The 18,629-nt window shown below is 34.1% G+C and overlaps 2 protein-coding genes across 3 annotated transcripts; one reads left to right on the forward strand and one right to left on the reverse strand.

Annotated features, from left to right (window-relative positions):
- The first annotated feature begins 1,017 nt into the window (after positions 1 to 1,017).
- LOC110620348 (origin of replication complex subunit 2) lies at positions 1,018 to 5,017 on the forward strand. Its single transcript, XM_021764050.2, has 6 exons — positions 1,018 to 1,342; positions 1,441 to 1,547; positions 2,052 to 2,184; positions 2,467 to 2,761; positions 4,049 to 4,276; positions 4,356 to 5,017. Exons 1-6 carry the CDS (start codon positions 1,214 to 1,216, stop codon positions 4,553 to 4,555), a joined length of 1,092 nt encoding a protein of 363 aa, XP_021619742.1. The 5' UTR covers positions 1,018 to 1,213; the 3' UTR covers positions 4,556 to 5,017.
- A 1,389-nt stretch (positions 5,018 to 6,406) lies between these two features.
- LOC110621035 (kinetochore-associated protein KNL-2 homolog) lies at positions 6,407 to 17,387 on the reverse strand. Of its 2 annotated transcripts, none has more exons than XM_021765053.2 (9): positions 17,191 to 17,387; positions 17,002 to 17,087; positions 16,696 to 16,840; positions 15,723 to 15,855; positions 14,304 to 15,592; positions 8,442 to 8,523; positions 7,847 to 7,905; positions 7,136 to 7,181; positions 6,407 to 6,686 (listed from the first exon to the last, which is right to left on the reverse strand). In XM_021765053.2, the coding sequence occupies exons 1-9, from the start codon at positions 17,260 to 17,262 to the stop codon at positions 6,622 to 6,624; spliced, it is 1,977 nt and encodes a 658-aa protein (XP_021620745.1). In that variant the 5' UTR covers positions 17,263 to 17,387; the 3' UTR covers positions 6,407 to 6,621. The 2 variants fall into 2 exon arrangements, with proteins under 2 accessions (XP_021620745.1, XP_021620747.1); XM_021765055.2 differs by having other exon boundaries at positions 14,325 to 15,592; positions 17,191 to 17,385.
- Between the last annotated feature and the right edge of the window lie 1,242 nt (positions 17,388 to 18,629).

An 18,629-nucleotide genomic window follows, 5' to 3' on the forward strand; every position in this document is an offset into this window, starting at 1 on the left:
CAATTTAAACCGAATACGGCTCACCCCTGGTTCTGGCTAAATTATTATGAATTTTAACAAAAATATGATAGATTTTAACTTCAAATTAAAAACTACCATTCAATTTAAAAAATTTTAAATACAATTTAAAGTTTTTAAATATTAATAAATTTATAAATTTTAATATTTTCTTAACTAAAGCTTAAAATATTATCCACTTTCAAATTTAAAATTATTTATAATAACTAAAAATTATTATTTTTCTTTTTATTTTTATATATATTAATTTTATCTAATCTGTATTGCAGAGTTTTTATACTCATTATATTACTTTCAAATATAATATAAAATTATATTATAAAAAATATTTTAACATTTATATTTTTATTATAAAAATCATAACATATATTGTTAAGATTATAATAATGTAATATTATATATTAAAAATTTAAATATATAATAATTTAATTGATCTCTAATTTATTATTTGTAATATATAAACTAATTTATAATAATAAAATTTTAAAAAATATAAATTAGAAAAAATATTTGAAATATAATATAAAATTATATTATAGAAAACATTTCAATATTGTTTATATTTTTATTATAAAGATTATAATATATATTTTATAATTTAATTCTATAGTAAGATATTAAAATTATAAATATTATAATATTATGTTTAAAAAATTTAAATATATAATTAGCTCAATGAATATTTAATTTATGAAATATATATATATATATTCACAAACAAAATATAATTAGTATTTATTGGATTGATATCTTTTCTTAAACAAATAATAAACAAATTTATAATTTTAATTCACAAATTTTAATTGAAATTAAAATTTTAAAAAAATTTTACTCCATGCAATCATTTTGTGCATTTTGCTTTATCGTACATATTAAAAAAATATAATTTTTTTATTAATTTTTTAATTATATCCATATTAAATATATTAAATTTTATTAAATACTAAAAAATATTTTAAATTTTCTAATGGGTCACACATGAGCAGGAAGCAGAATCCAAACTGGACTCGAACCCAAATTGGGCTCTAATCCAAACTTCAAGCAAAGACTCCAGGAGGAAGAACTTGGGTCGTCCTTCTTCTCCACTACTGCATCACTGCCAGTGCCCGCCATTATCCCGCCAACGTGCCTAAGCCGACACAGCTATTCAGGGTTCCTGTACAACCTTTTCTTGCTTAGTTTGATTTCTTAAATCATGGACATTAACGATGTCGACGAAGAGGAATGTGGGTTCTCAAGGAATTACTTTCTCGCTAAAGAGTTGGGCAGTTCCGGTAAGAAATCAACACTCAAGATTTCCGATATTGATCTGGTTGATGAACAGGTACTGTCTCTGAATTCTCCCAACAACAAGATTTCTTATTGTTTGCTTCTTTTCCTACTGTTTAAGGATTAATGCTTTATTTTTCTTATTATGTACAGGAGCTGAGAGCAGCTGCAGGTAATATTGAACCAAAGCATGAAAAAGAGATAATTGCTCTCGTGAATAGTTATAAAAAGATGTTTCCCAGATGGGTTTTTGAGCTTAGGTTCGTATTTTTCTTGCTGCATTCAAAAGCTAGTAAAGTGCAGTTTATGAAAATTATGCCATGAATATTCTAATAAGTTTCAATAATGAAATAGAGATGCATAAGTATAGATGATATACATGGAGAATGAAGAGATTATTGTAAGGGTTTTTACTTTCTTATCCAAAAGAATAGTTCATAAGCTAGATGGAGCAATTAATAGACATCTAGTTCAGGATATGGATGGAGTCAAGTTCAGTAGGAATTGACAATTCTGGTGATATCAACAAAGGGATTTACAAGGAGGTGAATTCCGTAGCAGTTTAGGTCATTACTGCTTCTAGTCTAAGACCCCGTTTCTCATCCTTGCAATGCAACTAGTTTGTGGTTGTGCGTAGATGTCTTCACTAGTTTCAGGTCTTTGTTTTGCTTATTGGTTGTTTTGTCATATAACTGTTTAAGCTTTGTAAAAATTAAATGACGTCTCATTAATGTTTTGTTTCTTTTTTCTTTATTACGAATTAGGTGTGGTTTTGGCCTTCTAATGTATGGATTTGGATCTAAGAAGGCCTTAATTGAAGATTTTGCTTCAACAGCATTGACAGAATATCCTGTAGTGGTAATCAATGGGTATCTTCAGTCAGTTAATCTAAAACAGGTGCCATTTACTTGGACATAATTCCTGAATGACATGATTAATTTGCGCATCACTATTGCCTGGTTGTTAGCTACAATTATGATCTATATGGCATCAATGTCTATTGCAAGAACAACACAATGTCTACCATGGTCAATACTGAAGTCTCCGTACTTTTACTGTCATGTTTAATATAATTTCTTTTCCTTGTTGCAAGTTGGACATAAGCATACAAGGCATGCTGTGTCATCTGTTTTTCTGTTTGTTTACATCATTCTCATTTAAAACAGTGTGATACTTTAGGTCATGATAGCTATAGCTGAACTTTGGTGGGATCAGTTGAAAACCAGACAAAAGACTTCATCAAGGATTTTACCTAAAGGTCAACAGCCATTTGATTCTCGATCGGTGGATGATATTCTTGCATTTTTGGATAGATCAGAGGCAGAGGAAAATGATTCTTTTGTATGTGTTGCCATTCATAACATTGATGGGCCTGGGTTAAGAGACTCTGAAAGCCAACAGTATCTTGCACGAATTGCTTCTTGTTCACATATTCGTATCATTGCTTCTATTGACCATGTCAATTCACCCCTATGTAAGTGTTTTCTTGTCATTGTCAGTTATCTGTGGGTAAGATGTTGGTTGCAAATTGCATGCTATTACTAACTTATTGCACTACTGGTTTGGTTAAAACTTTTGTTAATGATAATTCTATGGCTGTTGCTCTGTCCCTTTGGAGCAAAACTTGGAAATTATTTTTGGACTAAACTTGAACTTGTTTCTTGATAGTGAAACTTTTTGCTTCATTTTTCTTCAAATGCATCAAGGCAATGGAATGTAGGTAGCTCTAGACATTATGTATACTTAATTATAAAAACCTGAAAATTAAATTTTGAATGTCTTGTGATTGGTGGATCTATTTATGCCTCTTTGCACTATTAATTTGTTCTCACCAAGGTAGGTGCAAAACTTCCTTCTAACAATTTGGCTCCATTTGTTTGCAGAAATAACTTCCTTGTGGAAAATGTTTATGGCAAAATAACTTATTTTTTGATATTCGATTACAATATTAGTTACAAACTCAATGTTTTCAAACTAATATTTTTATAAATTTGTGAAAGTTTAAAAAGTGACTTTCATTCATTTTGCTTGAAATGAAGTAATTCAGGCCCTTTAATGAGGGGGGAAATGTCCCATTGATCAATATCTTTGAAGTTATCCATTTTTTCAAGCGCTAATTACAAAAAAAAATTGTAACTTTTTGCTTTGCAATTTAATCCAATTTTTCCATTTTGGCAATTTAGGTCTAATTTCTCCAATTTTGGTATCTGTTTGGAGGGTGTCTGTTCTTGTTAACATGGCATGCCACTTGCAAGTGAAAGAATGGCTTTCCAATTTTGCTTTTTTTTTTTTGTAAGTTTTAAAAATTTGCTAAAAATTTAATGGTGCTCAGAAAATTATAAAACCAATGCCAAACATTCTCAAAGTTCCAAATTATTTTCCTGTGAATATGTGAATCGAAAGATTTGTTGTTAATGTTGTTGTTGACATGGTGCAACAGGTGGCACTCCATGTCATCAAGAACACACTTCTCCCAAATCAATTCTGGGCCTTGGATAAAATTACATAAAATTGGGACAAATTAGGCCTAAATTGCCAAAATCAAAAGAAATTGAAGTTACGATTGTTGGCAGACATTTGGATTGTTCTGTAATCATGTCTTTTTTCATATTATGTTTAGGAGAATATTTTCTGTAAAATGATAGTCTTTGTTTGCTTTTTTACTTCATCCATTTTTTCATATCATGTGCAATTGTTCATATTTAGTTTTGCAGTATCTTTGAAGCTAACAAGCTCATCCTGGGTTTTTTTCTTTTTCTAGTGTGGGACAAGAAGATGATTCACACACAATTTAATTGGTATTGGTATCATGTTCCCACCTTTGCACCATATAAAATTGAAGGAATCTTCTTTCCTTTGATTCTTGCACACAGCAGCACGAGCCAGAGCGCCAAAACAGCTGCTATTGTTTTACAGAGTTTGACGCCCAATGCTCAGAGTGTCTTCAAAATTCTTGCAGAATATCAATTGTCTCACCCCGAAGAAGAAGGCAAGTACCTAGTTATGGTTTGGAAACATTATGTTTCATATTTGAAATCTTATATATTCCATTTCTTTGTGATCTTCAGGCATGCCTTTTGATAATCTATATACAGTCTCTCGAGAGCGCTTCCTTGTGAGCAGCCAGGTTACTCTCAACTCCCATTTGACAGAATTCAAAGATCACGAGTTGGTGAAGACGAGAAGGCGTAGTGATGGCCAAGATTGTTTATACATCCCTCTTGCAAATGATGCACTTGAAAAGTTACTCTCTGAAATCAACCAATGATGTAGTGTTGAATTTTATACCTATATTCATTTTTCACAGCTTGAATGGTGTTTCAATGTAATCTTGGTGTGTGAATCAAGTTCATGATTTTGCAAGTTAATTCTCAATTTAGGCCTCAAAGCAAATTCTTCTCCTTGTGGAGTTTAGACAAGGGATGTAATGGTGGGAAAAGAAATCTATGTTTCCTTCTCAGCGGTACAAATCTGCAGAACCTTTGCTTGAGATGATAGGTGACATATTAGTAGAATTAATGAAGTCTTTATTTCGGGAAAAAAAAAGAGAGAAAGAAATGAAGTCTTTATCATGGTGGCCTCTTCAGTAGCATTTAGGTCTGCTGCATTAATCCTGCAGAATGAATAGAGTTGGATACTTATTTCCATTTGCCCAAATGCCCTTTAAAGGATTGCAAATGGGTGTATGTCAATTCATTTTATTGTTTTGATACAATTCCTTTTCTTTTCTTTTCTTTTCTTTTTTTTTGAACAAATATTGGAATTTAGAATAATACTGAACCTGTACTGAATTAGGTAATTGAAGTCGATCGATTATATATATATATATGTGTGTGTGTTTTTTTATTAATATTCTTAAATATACAATTTTTCATATATTTAATTTAATCATATATATTTAAATGCCCTTAAACTATTAATTATACAACTTTTACATATATATATATAAAATTATATTTATGTGATTAATTTATTTTCAAAGTTTAAAAAGAATGTTTATATCTAAAAGTTAATTAATTTTGAGATTTGTCAAACTTAGAAAAAGCTAACACCCTATATAAATGAAATGAAATGAAACTTGGGCGCTTGGGTAATAACGCTAGTTTTATTTGGAGAAGTTTGTTAGCTGCTTAACCTATTTTCCATGCAGACTTGACAGATTTCATGTTCCATCATCGGTTATGTCGGGTTTGGGCACTTACTAGTTTGGGATTTATTTTCAGATGATGCATGTCAATGGAACTATTTATTGCTCTATAATTTATTGTTACTTGTGGATGTTGAGAAAATTATGAAACTACCACTTTGTTGGGCTAATATGGCAAGATGATTTAATTTGGCATTATACCCGCAGTGGTGAGTATCCTGTAAAGTCAGGCTACAATGTGGCATTTAATTTAGTGATTGGAAAAAGGTTTGGACATTATCAATTCCATCGAAAATGAAGAATTTCATGTGGTGTGCAATACACAATATTCTTCCAACTAAAGATAATTAGCAGGATCGAGGTGCTAATGGCCTTTTTCGCTCAGGTGTTGAATCTATTAAGCATGTATTTCTTAATGCTCGTTTGCTTTAGAATGCTGGAAGTTGATTGACCTTCAATCTTCGCGTGTACAATCTCTTTCATTTCCTGAATTCTATTTTCATGAGATCGTGTCTCAACCAGTAGAGGTTGCCCATCGTAGAAGTGCTTTGCTTTGGAATCTTTGGGCACTCGAAACAAAATTCTTTGGGATAGTGCTGTGGTGTTAATTCAGCAAGTTGTTTCTGGCTCCTTTGTGGTGTTCTCCTTGATTCATGATCCTAGTCACCCGCTTGTACAAGAACTTCCTATATGGACCAAACCAGCACTTGGTACACTTAGATATATAATTTCACTCATTTCAAAGCAAAATCCCTCCACTTTTACTATTTTCTTTCCAAATTCCTTTCCCCCTCTATTTTCATCTCCCTTCCAAAAGTAAAGTAAAAACCCTCCATTACTTTTCACTACTTATTTTCTTCCCCATTTTCCCATGTCCAAACAAGGGGTTGGTTTTGATTACTAAACAGAAAAACAGAACCAGAGATATGCATTTGAAAAGAAACAGAGAGATAAACATTTAGGCAGGCAATCTGGAAACTACTTGACAGATACGATTGCATTTGGGATCAGATCTTTTGACAAAAACATTATACAGTGAAGGCCAAAGCAAAAGGCAAATACGAGAAAACGTCTCTTCCTTGTACATACATCTACATGATCTCTAATTATCATCTTAAGTTATGAAATTACAAGCAGCAACCAACCACAAAACAACTATCTACTTCTTTATTCCCTGAGCTTGCCTTTTAATGGCGCTTAGGTGATTTGCCTTTTCTTTTGCTGCTTCTCATCTGAGGCTCAGAGTTGCACCCTAATTACAAATTCAACCACAAAACAAGTAGCAGTTTATGTTAAAAATCCAGTGGCTTGCAAGTCAATGAAAAACCAACAAAATGTACTGCTTGTAAGCTAATGGCTACAATTACAAATCTTATGACGAATATTGAATATTTAAATAGTATCCATACATTTAACGGAAATTGGAACATTGTCTATAATTCAAAATCAGACCAAAGTACCAAAAACCTCCCACTGGAACTCCCCACCGCTTCCAACGCACAGAATAAGAGAGAGAGAATCTAGGGCAAGTGAATTGTTAATAACCACTGGTTCTCCAACCAAAAGCAGTAATTTTGTTCAAGAGTGCTGTATGTGGTACTCGCATAATGGTACCATCAGAACACCACCAATGACAGAACAGCCTCCATTTCATCTAGACAAAATGAGCCAAATTGAGTCCATATTTCAAAAAAGACATACCTCTAGAAGCTCTAAATTCTTCCTGGATTCCAGTGATATTACGATCCTGAAATGGAGGAAAATTATTTCATGTTCCCCATAACCCCAAGCCAAAAAATACAAAGGTTCAGATGCATAGATACATAAAATTATGACTGCTAGATACATGAGGAGAGACTGACATAATGAAAATAACATAATGAATTCCACCCTGCATATGAATCAAAAGAGCCTCAGCATCATGAATTTTGCAACTTGTATATAGTTGAACCATGTAAAGGATTCATATAACTCTTAACGGTTTCATTCAATCATATGTCACTTTTAAGAAGTGATGTGACATGAACTCCTTGTAAATGTTATAAAACCATGCAAACTGAACATAAAATGACCAGTATCTCTACATGTTTGCATCCAAAAGCATGTGTGTCAATACTCTGCACTCCCAGCAAAATTATTATCACATTTGTTGTCAAACTCACTATGTACATGCTTGGAAAAGTTGAGTCCCTTACTTTTTTAGTTCCTCAGATTTATCCCCATGACGCAACTCTTTAGCAAAAAAGAAAATCTTGACCAGAATACACGCAAAAAACAGAGACCAAATGCAGTCTTTATGGTTGACTTTTCTAAGCAGATAAACTGTTTCACCAAGTAGGCAATTTCTACTCAAATCACACAGATGTCATCAAAATCTCAAACTTGAAATTAGAAGCCAGATTCATAACTAACCGCATCATAAACTGGAATTTGATTGCGCCAGAATTCTAGTGTAGGTAAAAGTAGTCTGCCTGCACCATGCAAATTAGTTGAACAGTTAAGCAGGCACAATTACGGCAACATGGGGTTATATAGGTATTTAGACATCCAAGAGATAAATATTTGTTACTTATTTCCACAGTCATGATGGGAAACATGCTTTAAAATATGGTCATCTTCAAAATTCACGAATTCAAGAACATTTAACCAAAAAAGTGGAAGAAAGGAAGTTAAATTGTTGTCAAATCATATATATAAAGTAAAAACTTCAAGAAAATAACTCCATCCATCAAATCTGTATAAAGTGTATAGTCAGCTGAATAGTACCACAAAAATATGGAAGGGCATAATTCATTTTCATTTTCAGTGTAACATTATTTTGCAGGCAGCTATTTCAAAAAGGAAAGCTGTAAACAGAAAGGGGGAGAAAAGGCTTGTGTGGGAGGGAAGAAGGAGAGGGAGAGGAATGAGAGTGAGGCCATGGCAAACCCCTTTTTCATAGAGATGCTCAATGTAATATCTTATTTTGAATTTTAGGTGTTATTCCCATTATGCAAAGCAAACTCACCTGCTCTCGATCTTTTAAGACTCAAGGATTCTGGAGAGAAAACACAAGTTTTCTCTTTCCTTTCCCCAGTAAGAGGAGTTGCCTAGAAAATCAAATTAAAAGGAATAAATATAAAGATGGAATACAAGTAAATATATACAAAAATAAATAGTAGCAGGGCAAGTAAATGCAAAGCAGAAAATGCAAATAGCAAAAAGAGAGAATGAGAAAACCTATTAACTTATAGCCAATAATGGGTGACTCATTCACCAAAAAAAGTGCAAACACTGAATAGAAAGCTAAAGAGATAGGAAGTAAGATTTGATTCATATCAAACAAATGTTGAAGGGAAAAAAAAAGAACTCAAGATTAATTGATGGCGGAACCTGTACTTAGATACTAGAAGTACCTATGTGTCTAGCATTTTCCTTTGACAATATTTTTGCGTGAAAGAGATCATAATCTTAAAGGACTTGGTCCTAAGATGACTAAGCAGCTTTATTGTGGAAGTTATAGTTTCTGCTCATCATGTTAAAAGTAAGAACTATTATTTATGCTTGTTCACTGTGTTTGGAATAAAACAGAATTTCAAGTGATCTTTTGCCTCAAAAATTACATTATGAAAAGCAAAACCTGAATAACAATGTCTGACAGACAACAAATGGGGTCTGTTGAATCCCACATCGGTTGTGGAAAGGGTAATGTGCCCTTTATATGAACCATAGGCACTCCTCCCCCTTGAACTAGCTTTTGAGGTGAGTTAGGCCTGGCCCAAATTTAACATGGTATCAGAGCCTCCCCATCCGATGTTGGAAACCCTATAAATGTGCCACACACCAGTAAAAAATTATGGGCGTGAGGGGTGTGTTGAATCCCACATCGGTTGTGGAAAGAGGTAATGTGCCCCTTATATGGACCATAGGCACTCCTCCCCTTGAGCTAGCTTTTGGGGTGAGTTAGGCCCAACACAAATTTAACATGGTATCAGAGCCTCCCCATCCGATGTTGGGCGCCCCATAAATGTGCCACGCACCAGTAAAAAATTCTGGGCGTGAGGGAGTGTGTTGAATCCCACATCGGTTGTGAAAAGGGGTAATGTGCCCCTTATATGAGCCATAGGCAATCCTCCCCCTCGAGCTAGCTTTTGGGGTGAGTTAGGCCTGACCCAAATTTAACAGGGTCAATAAATGAAATATAGGTGTAGCCACAAAATTTAACAAAGAATACAGTAGTTTAAGTATGATCTTTAGTTACCCTGTGGCCTGTTGAAGAAATATGTAACATATAAGACAATCAACAGAATCAGGCTCAAGAAGAAACATAATAGAGAAGTGAAGGAATCAGAGCTGTTAGGTTGGCAGGTTTAGTTATAACTTATAACTCAAGCAAATAGCTGTATAAATAACAGTTCTGTTGCTGAGATAAAGGCATCCAAGAAAATAACAAGATTCTGATCACTTCCCCCCTCAATTTCTCTCGATTATTTGTTCCTACTCTCTACTTTCTCCTATTTCTCCTGTTTTCTTCTCTGTTTTTCTAAAACTAGATCTGTTAGGGCTTGAAAAAGAAATTAAGGAAATTGGTCATCTCGCCCAAAAGGTAGTCCAAACGAATAAAATTCGAATGTATCAATTTGTTTACTTATTTATGAAATTAACGTTAATATTACCGTTGCAATTGTAAGTATTAAATGAGAATTTTTGAAATGAAAATTGTGAAAACTTGATTGAATCAAATGAGAGATCAGTTATAAATCATTCTTTTTATTACATATTGATAAAGATGTCTTTGAGAGCATTCACAATGAAGTAAATTATGTAGGAGTGTAAATAAACCAAGTTATTCATAAGTTATTCAAATTTCAGCTCAACCGAACTGAGCAATTGAACTCAAGCTCGGCTCATCTAGAAAATGAGCCATAGTATCAAATAACGTCCATTACATAAAGTAATGATCGCTATGTAACAGGAAATTGTGGGGCCAATTCCTTGTTACCCTATGTAACATCCATTATGTAACGGTAACAGCCGTTATGTAATGGTCCAATAATTCAATCCTTTTATTCATATGCCAAACAGAATGTATTCTGCTATTTTGAGGTTGCAACGAGTTCCAACAATTCCAGTGCCCTTTTCTTTCAAAATCTATCTTCCGTTTCTCTCAAAAAAACTCATTTTTTTTCTACATTTTTCAATTATAAGCTTAGATTCATCATAAACTATTTTATTTCTTAGTTTCTTCTAAAAGATTAATTTATTTATCTTTTTTCTTTTATTTTTATAATTTACTTGTAGTTTCTTATTTTTTGTAATTTTTATTGATTAAAGATCATTTTGATATTAGTTTTGAGTTAAAATTATACTTTAAGCTATTAGTTCAGCCGATCTATAAGATTGTACAAATTTTTTCATATTTTAAACTATATTTCAAAAATCTACTTTATTAAATTAATTATTAAATAACTTACATAAAATTTTATGTTTAAGTTTTATTAGTTATTTGTTAATTCTAATTGTAGCTCAATATTTGAGACAAGTTATAAATTTAATATCTATATTAGTTATGATAAATAAGAATTAATGTATAGGTTTTGGGTTAAAAAAAGAAAAATATATTAATAAAAAGGAAAAATTACTTTTTAGTCCATGAGGTTTAACGTAATTAACACTTCTGTCCTTCTATTTTGGCGACCCAACACTTAAGTCCCTCACCTTTTTTTCCGTCCAAATTCATAGTCCTTCCGCCCAAATTCGTAGTCCTTCCGTCTAAATTCGTAGTCCTTCCGTCCAAAATTACCGTTTGGTTAAAGAGTCAAAGGTGAGAGGTGAGAATTTTTTCCAAAAATGCCCTTAATGAACATGTTAAAACCCTCAACCTGAAATCCCTCAATCTTTCTTCTCTTTCATATCCTCTCCATTTCTTTTTGCCCATCGTTGATTCTCCTTTTCTTTTCTTTCTCTTTTCCTTCTTTTTTCTCCATCATATCTTCACTATTTCCATATCTTCACTATTTCCTTTTGGCATGATATATTTGCTCACATTCCAGGCGAAGGTCATAATTTGCAGGAACATTCGGTCTTAGTAAGAGGAGGTAGAGTAAAGGATTCACCAGGTGTGAAATCTCATTGTATTCGAGGAGTCAAGGATTTGCTGGGAATTCCGGATCGAAGAAGAGGCAGATCAAAATATGGTGCGGAAAAACCCAAATCGATATGAATGGAAGATGCCTCTGGAACTTGTTTTTCTTGGTCAGTCGAGTTTATTCGTTCCAATTCATTGGTTTAATCCGGTATAAATCTCATAGTCGGAGAATCCGCTTTTGCCTTAGCTTAGGACGAGTTCATAGGCACAGTACAGGTTACATAGTCAGAGTGAAAAGGATCCAATGTTCCAGATCCAGATCCACTGCTAGTCATTGCTTCACTAGTCCTTGCTTCAGTTGGTCTACCTACTGTTTGCAAGATCCAAGGTCGTGTATGACGCCTTGGCTCAGTAGGCATGAAACAATTGATAGAAGGCTGAATCTCATTCCTTTCTGAAAACCCATTCTTTGCAACTAAAAGAGGAGCCTTGGGGCAAAAGAGAAAGCCGATGAATTGGGGTCGATTGGTAAACTCTAAAGGCAGAGCCTTGCTCTGTTGTCTAAGAACTAATAGGTTAACCAGTAGGTCCTGGATCTTGAACTTGTTGTTGTTGCTGCTGCTGCAGTTGTGGTTGCTGCAGTCGTTCTTGAGTAGCAAAAGCAGGAGACACGGAGGCTCTACGAAATCGAGCATGGCCAATTCTTGTGGTGCGACCCAGCAAAGAAATAACCTTTTTGAAACTATTAACAACCGCATCTGTAACAGCCATAATATTATCCATCCCCGGACGATTATTAATGGTTGAAGAGGATAATAACCCATGATAATACTGTTGTTGTTGCTGCAACTGATTTCTTTGCTGTAATTGATTCTCAAAATTGCTTCTAAGGCTTGCACCTGTTTCATTGTTTCAATATTCATTTGACATAACAAACATGAGGATTAAGGAGCATTGGGTTTGGGTTTCATAGCACCGAACATTACCATTACATTACAGCTATTATAGACCTGTTACTATTATCTACACCGATGATTAAATTTGTGAAATAAACTGAGTTTGAGCTCAGTAGTCGGCTTATTAAAGCTCATGAGCTTGGCTTATTTTCAAGTTCATAAGCAGACTTGCAAGTTGGTTCCTTGAGTTGACTTGTCAAGTAGGCTCGCAAACAAACTCGTTGAGCAGACTGAGTTCAATATTATAGGAGAATCGAGCTTGACCTCAAGCCCACATAAATTTTCATGAATTGAGTCTTAGCCTTCTAAAACTTAGCTCCGCTCGATTCAATTACACCCTTTATTAAAACTTGAGAGTTTGTTTGTTTACAAGTTCACAAGTGGGATCGTGCATATGCTTATTTAATTAAAATTATTTAGTTTTAAACTTATTAATTTTATACTAGAACTTATTAGCAGTACAAATAAATTGAATTGTTCGTAAACTATTTGAAACTCAGCTTGATAAAAACTTGGCTCACTAGGTCATTTACTAAAGGAACTAAGTCTAAGCTTATTAATATTTGGCTTTTCAACCAAACTCAAGCTCTTCAAAGTTCAAGTCAGCTCGGTTTGTTTATACCTCTTTAGTTATGCAAAGCCCCCTTTCCTCCATCCCTACTCCCAAAAAAGAAAAGAAAGATCATCTAGGACAATTGTAATTTAATATTATAGCTAGAATTTATTATTTTTTATTTTTACTCAATTATTATTGTATATTGAAAATTTACATGCATAATTTTTTTATATCAATAAACAATTGTAATTCAATACTATAGCTAGAGTTTATCATTTTCTTTTTCTACTCAATCATTATTATATAATGAAAATTTACATGCATCATTATTTTTTTACATCAGTAAATAGTTTCTTATCTCATAAAATACTTTTTCTTTTAAATTAAGCACAACAGAATTGCTTTTTACCCCATCGGCTCAATTTTCTGGCTTCACCCCTAGGACACCTATTTTCTTCTGGCCTAATTCTTGGATTTTGAACATTTTCCAAGACAAAAATGTTCTCATGGGGAGGTATTATCACATACAAGAGAATAAGAAGAATCAAGTTCAAGAAGAAACATAATAAGCAAGTGAAGGAATAAAAGTTGCAACAATGTAAAATTGTAGTAGTAGTAAACGAGGATGAGCTACAGTTGTTCAAAAAAGAAGTTAGGTGGGCCGGAACAGTTATAACTGAAACAATAAGCTGTATAGATAACAGATCTGTAGCCGGGAGAAAGGCATCCAAGAAAACAATTCATCAAGATTCTGATCACTTCTTTCTCAATGTTTTCTCTCTATTATTTCTTCCTATTCACTACATTTTTCTATTTTTTCTATTTTCTTCTCTGTTTCTGTAGAAGTAGATCTGCTAGGGCTCAATCCGCAACAAAATAATCCATGCAACCCAAGTAAAACTCTAATGTCAATGTCCATTCCAACCATGATAGCGAAGCCAATTTGGTATATTTTATTTCTTAAACACTAGGACACATTACCAAAATTTAAACACAACAGCAAACATAATGTATTGATTAAGATTCCAAATATGTACAGGAGTGCGTACAAAAGGCATGAGTAAACAAACGATAAAATAAAATGAAACAGGAAAGTGCAGCTTTAGGAGTACAAAAATGTGCAGAAGATGCATCCACCTGAAAAGCCAAAATATAGACCTAAGAAAAACCATGTAAGTACTTTATAATCACTTCTCTCAAAAGAGTAAAGACACTTTGCAGAAGCAACAAAACTAGGTGCCACATAAGCATGGAGCTATTTCACATACATGAAAGCAAGCAACAACATACAGAAGATTTAGAAGAGTTTACTTGTGCATCAAAGATAATCTTCCTTCTAGCTTTCTTCATGGATGAACCTCCTTTATTGACTGAAACTTGTTCACTCTTCTCTTTGCTTCCCACAGTCCCTGACAAATTTCTCAAAATTCTTGCAGCACTCAGCATTTTCTGCGATATTTCCTTTTCTGCCTGAAAAGTAGAATGTGAACGCTTCTTCAGTTTGCTTCCATCTAGATGCTCATCAACCTCTGATATCAACTCTTTGCTTTTGTGATTCACTGAGCATCCAGAAATGGATTTCTGCTTCTTATTATCTTTCAAATCCCTCAAAGGCGTACTACATTTTCGAGAACCAGAATCACTTGGAATAGCATTCACTGGACTACTTTCTACCATAGATGGAGCATCCTCGTTCTCTTTTGCAACCGTCTGCACTGTAGAACATACAGTCACCTGAAAATTATTTGATGGTTGTTTCAAAATATCAGAATTTACAGCAGTTGTTGACCTTAACAAAGATTCTTCACATATTACTTCTCCCTCACCAATACATCCCAATACAGCCTCCAAATCCCGAGGCATGGAACCAGTCGAGAAATTTTTACTTCCACTCTTCATTCCACCCTTTTTTCCCTTGTTCTGATTTTCCTTCTTCAAACTCTTTGGGCAAAGAGTCAGTACCAAGCCTTCAGCTCCAGCTGTTTCTGTGTTGTCAAATTCAGATACAATGAGGTTGTCCATATAAGCAGAATTGGATACTGAACATTCTTCGGATGCATTTTCCTTGATAGTATTACTTTCCAAACTAACTGATTCCTTATTCTTTGACTTTCTAGTGCACATCTTCTGGCTTTCCTTACCACTTCTTGTATCATATATCATTCCAGAAGATCCTATTGAATGATAGCTTAAAAGTCTTGCTTCTACTGCTATATTATCATTCATTGAATCAACCACATTTGTAAGACAACTTGTTGATGGTGGAAGGTTTTTTGCAGCATCATGCTCCATATTATCAACAGTGTCATCATTGTCTCTTGGACAAACAAAAATACTAGGATGGGATTCATTTTGGGAAATTGAAAGTTTTGCAATAAGTTTATCATTTAGGACACCGGAATAGGTACTAATGTTTTTAACTGAACTCATAAGCTCAATTGCATCCTTGTCCAAATCAGAATCCTTTGAGGCATCAACAATATACTTCTTAGACACGTCAAGAGAACAAACCTTGATATAACATTCATTATCACTAGTATCCTTGTTTTTACATGGAGTTGGCCTAACATCTTCTAAGCCTGCAAACAGATACAACTTTAAGTATGCAAAAAAATACTGGTGAAATTTCCAGAATCGCCTGATAGGTGATACCGAAAAAGATCAAACAAATTGTGTGCTCTAATAAATTGAAACTCCATACGTTACAACCTTGATCAGTGATGGGCTCATCAACATCCAAGGTGTTCTGAGAATTAACATCAGAATTAACAGCTTGTTTGAAACAATTGTCAGCATATTCTTCCCAATAAGGTGGGAAACCAAACAAGAAATGACTGAAAACCTGCTAGAATGAACAAAATGTATAAATTTCAAGTCTGATTTAAAAGATAGACTTAATATGACTCAAAGTTGTTTATTACCATGTTGCTTATGGTTTAATTTGTAGAAATATATTGGAAAATTTTTACTGGATTATCATGTTAAGGTTTTGACTAAAATTCTACCTAAAACTAGCATTAGTGAATTTCTTGAGATATAAACTGTTGATAAAAATTGAAGTTTAGTGAGTAGGCTGAACTTGATTGTAAGTTCAAAGACCATGGATAAAATTAAGCCATCAAAATCTGCTATTGTTTCATGATGTTTGAATGAGCAACACATGCAATAAACACACGCTCTCAATAAAGTACAATACAGACATGAGAAATGCTAAAAGTATGTCATTGTATTCACAATGACATAATAGGATCCCTATAGCTTAGCAACCCCAACTACTTTGTGATAAGACTTAGTTATTGCTGTCTCCATCACTGTATTCACAGGAATTTATCTTAACTATTTTGTCAATAAGAAGTTTTCATGAAGAGAGCTTCCATAATGCTCCAATTCGGGATATCAGAAATTGCAAATGACAATTGATATAACTGTGTAAGGTAATTTCGGTGACACCTCTTTACTATAAGTCATAAAGATCATGTGCAGTATGTTTATGCCAAATAAAAAGATACAAGCACTATAATCTAATAGAGAATACTTTTAAAATATGATGCTCCTATGCCATAAAAAGCAAATATTGATTATTAAAGTTTAGAAATTTAAATCATATGCAGAAAGATATAAAGAAAGCACAAATGCAGAGGCACAATATTTAAAAAAATTAATGAGGGAAAAATCGGCAGACCTCAGAAGGGAAGCCATTTTCAATTGTGCGTGTCCTGTTAATGAAGCCTTGGAAAATGACAACAATACCATCAGCTGTTTCAAGAGTGAACACATCGTGTCTTTTGGTAATGGGCGCAGAATGAAATACACGCACAGCTCGTTGCCTGAGGCATACTACTACTTTGATTTCCAAAATGGCCAGTAATTAATCAATTCAAAGCAACTAAAACCAGGTTTTTGAATAAATTTCATTATGACACAATTCAAAGAAAAACCCTAAGACAAAAGGGTATAAACCCTGGAAAAGAAAAGAGGAAGCTCCTACTCTCTTGAAGTGACGCCGGCAACAGCAAGCCTCTTCCCTTGGAAGTCCTCGTCGGCCTTTATCAACCACCAATCACACAATGAAACCTTATTTCATAGAGAAAAGAAAGATTAAGCAAATGAAGAGTGGAGGAAAGCATGAAATTGAAGAGAAAAATAGCACTGAGAAAGAAGAGAAAAAGCTCTCAACTGTCTTCTGAAAATAAGATGAGCAAGTATTGTCGATGTTGCTTGGATTAGATAGAGAAGCAGAAGCAGCCATGGAAAATAGCCTTTTAGCTATTGAATTTGGAGAAACGAAACCAGAAGAACCAATTAATCCGCATTCCACCGGCGCGAAGTCTGAAAGCCATTAGGCAACTCAAATTTAGCATTTGAAAGGAAAATTACTATAACATCTCTAAATTATTAAAAATTTACTAATTCTTTCATATCCGTAGAGTCAAACTTTATGTTGAAATTTAAAATTTTGTAAAAATTTAATTTAATTATTTATTTTTTATTTTTTATTTTAAATAAAAAGGATTATTTTTTTAACTTATAATTTTTTTAAATAAAAAATATGTATAATTTTAAAAAAATTTATTTAATTTTTTTTATAAAATAAACCCAAGATTTTATATTTTTATTAATGGCCGCTGGGTCTCCTACACCTCGGGATAAGACCGGACCTTAAAAAAGAACACAAACTCAAGGTCTATTAGGTTTTTCTCAAGGTGAATCAGCTCAATATTGCGCATTTCAGCCCGGACAGACCTCACACGCGGACTCATCTGAAGGAAGCCTAGCCTAGTGACATGACAAGAGGAAGGAGAGCAGACCAAATCACATCGCAGCTCTGCCCACATACGCGCCGAGGGAATTAAATGGCCGCCTGGCGTAGAGAGGGGCTCTGACACATCTGTATCTACGGATCTGATTGACAGAGACAGGTGGCACTGTAGCAGAGAAGCGGTTAGACGTCACTAGCAGACAAAAGAAAAATGGATAAAAGGGGAGGAACGTCTTTTTTCTCCATGGAAGCTTACACAACTATTGTAAACCCTATTTTCTAGATCTCAGAACATCAATTGGCGTTATCTATGGGAATGAAGGAGATCTTTTCATCACCGGAGTTCCGTTCTTATAACACTCACTGAGATCCACATGGCAAACCATAACGAAAACCACACCCAAAACATCCCTAATAACCTGAGCTCTGCTCAATAGGGTCAGCAGTTCTCTTTCTCCAGCCCTACAACCCCCCCAACCAATTACCAGTGTTGTTTAATCCATCGCCGAGCTTAGCAGGGAATGTACCAGAGCCTCCTTATCTGACCAAGAACTTCAAACCATGGCTCTTCAGCTACATAACACCGCCCACTGGCTAAGGCTGATGTTGCAGCAAAGGGGTCTCAATAGACCATTAACCATACCCCTGTAGCTGAAGGAGTCCATGCTACCGAGTCTCAACCTACCTTCAACTACCAGATCCCTCAACAAAGTAGTAGGAGGACCGAAGAAGGGAGCAGAGGAGCCGGTAGGGAAGAGCCCGAGGGAGAAGGGTGAGAGAACTCATTGAGAATGATGAGACAGAGAGCTACTCTGTGGGAACAGCCAGGAGAATAGAGAGTGAAGAATGGGGAGATG

The sequence above is a fragment of the Manihot esculenta genome, chromosome 8, assembly GCF_001659605.2.
Source record: "Manihot esculenta cultivar AM560-2 chromosome 8, M.esculenta_v8, whole genome shotgun sequence".
Classification (NCBI taxonomy): Eukaryota; Viridiplantae; Streptophyta; class Magnoliopsida; order Malpighiales; family Euphorbiaceae; genus Manihot; species Manihot esculenta.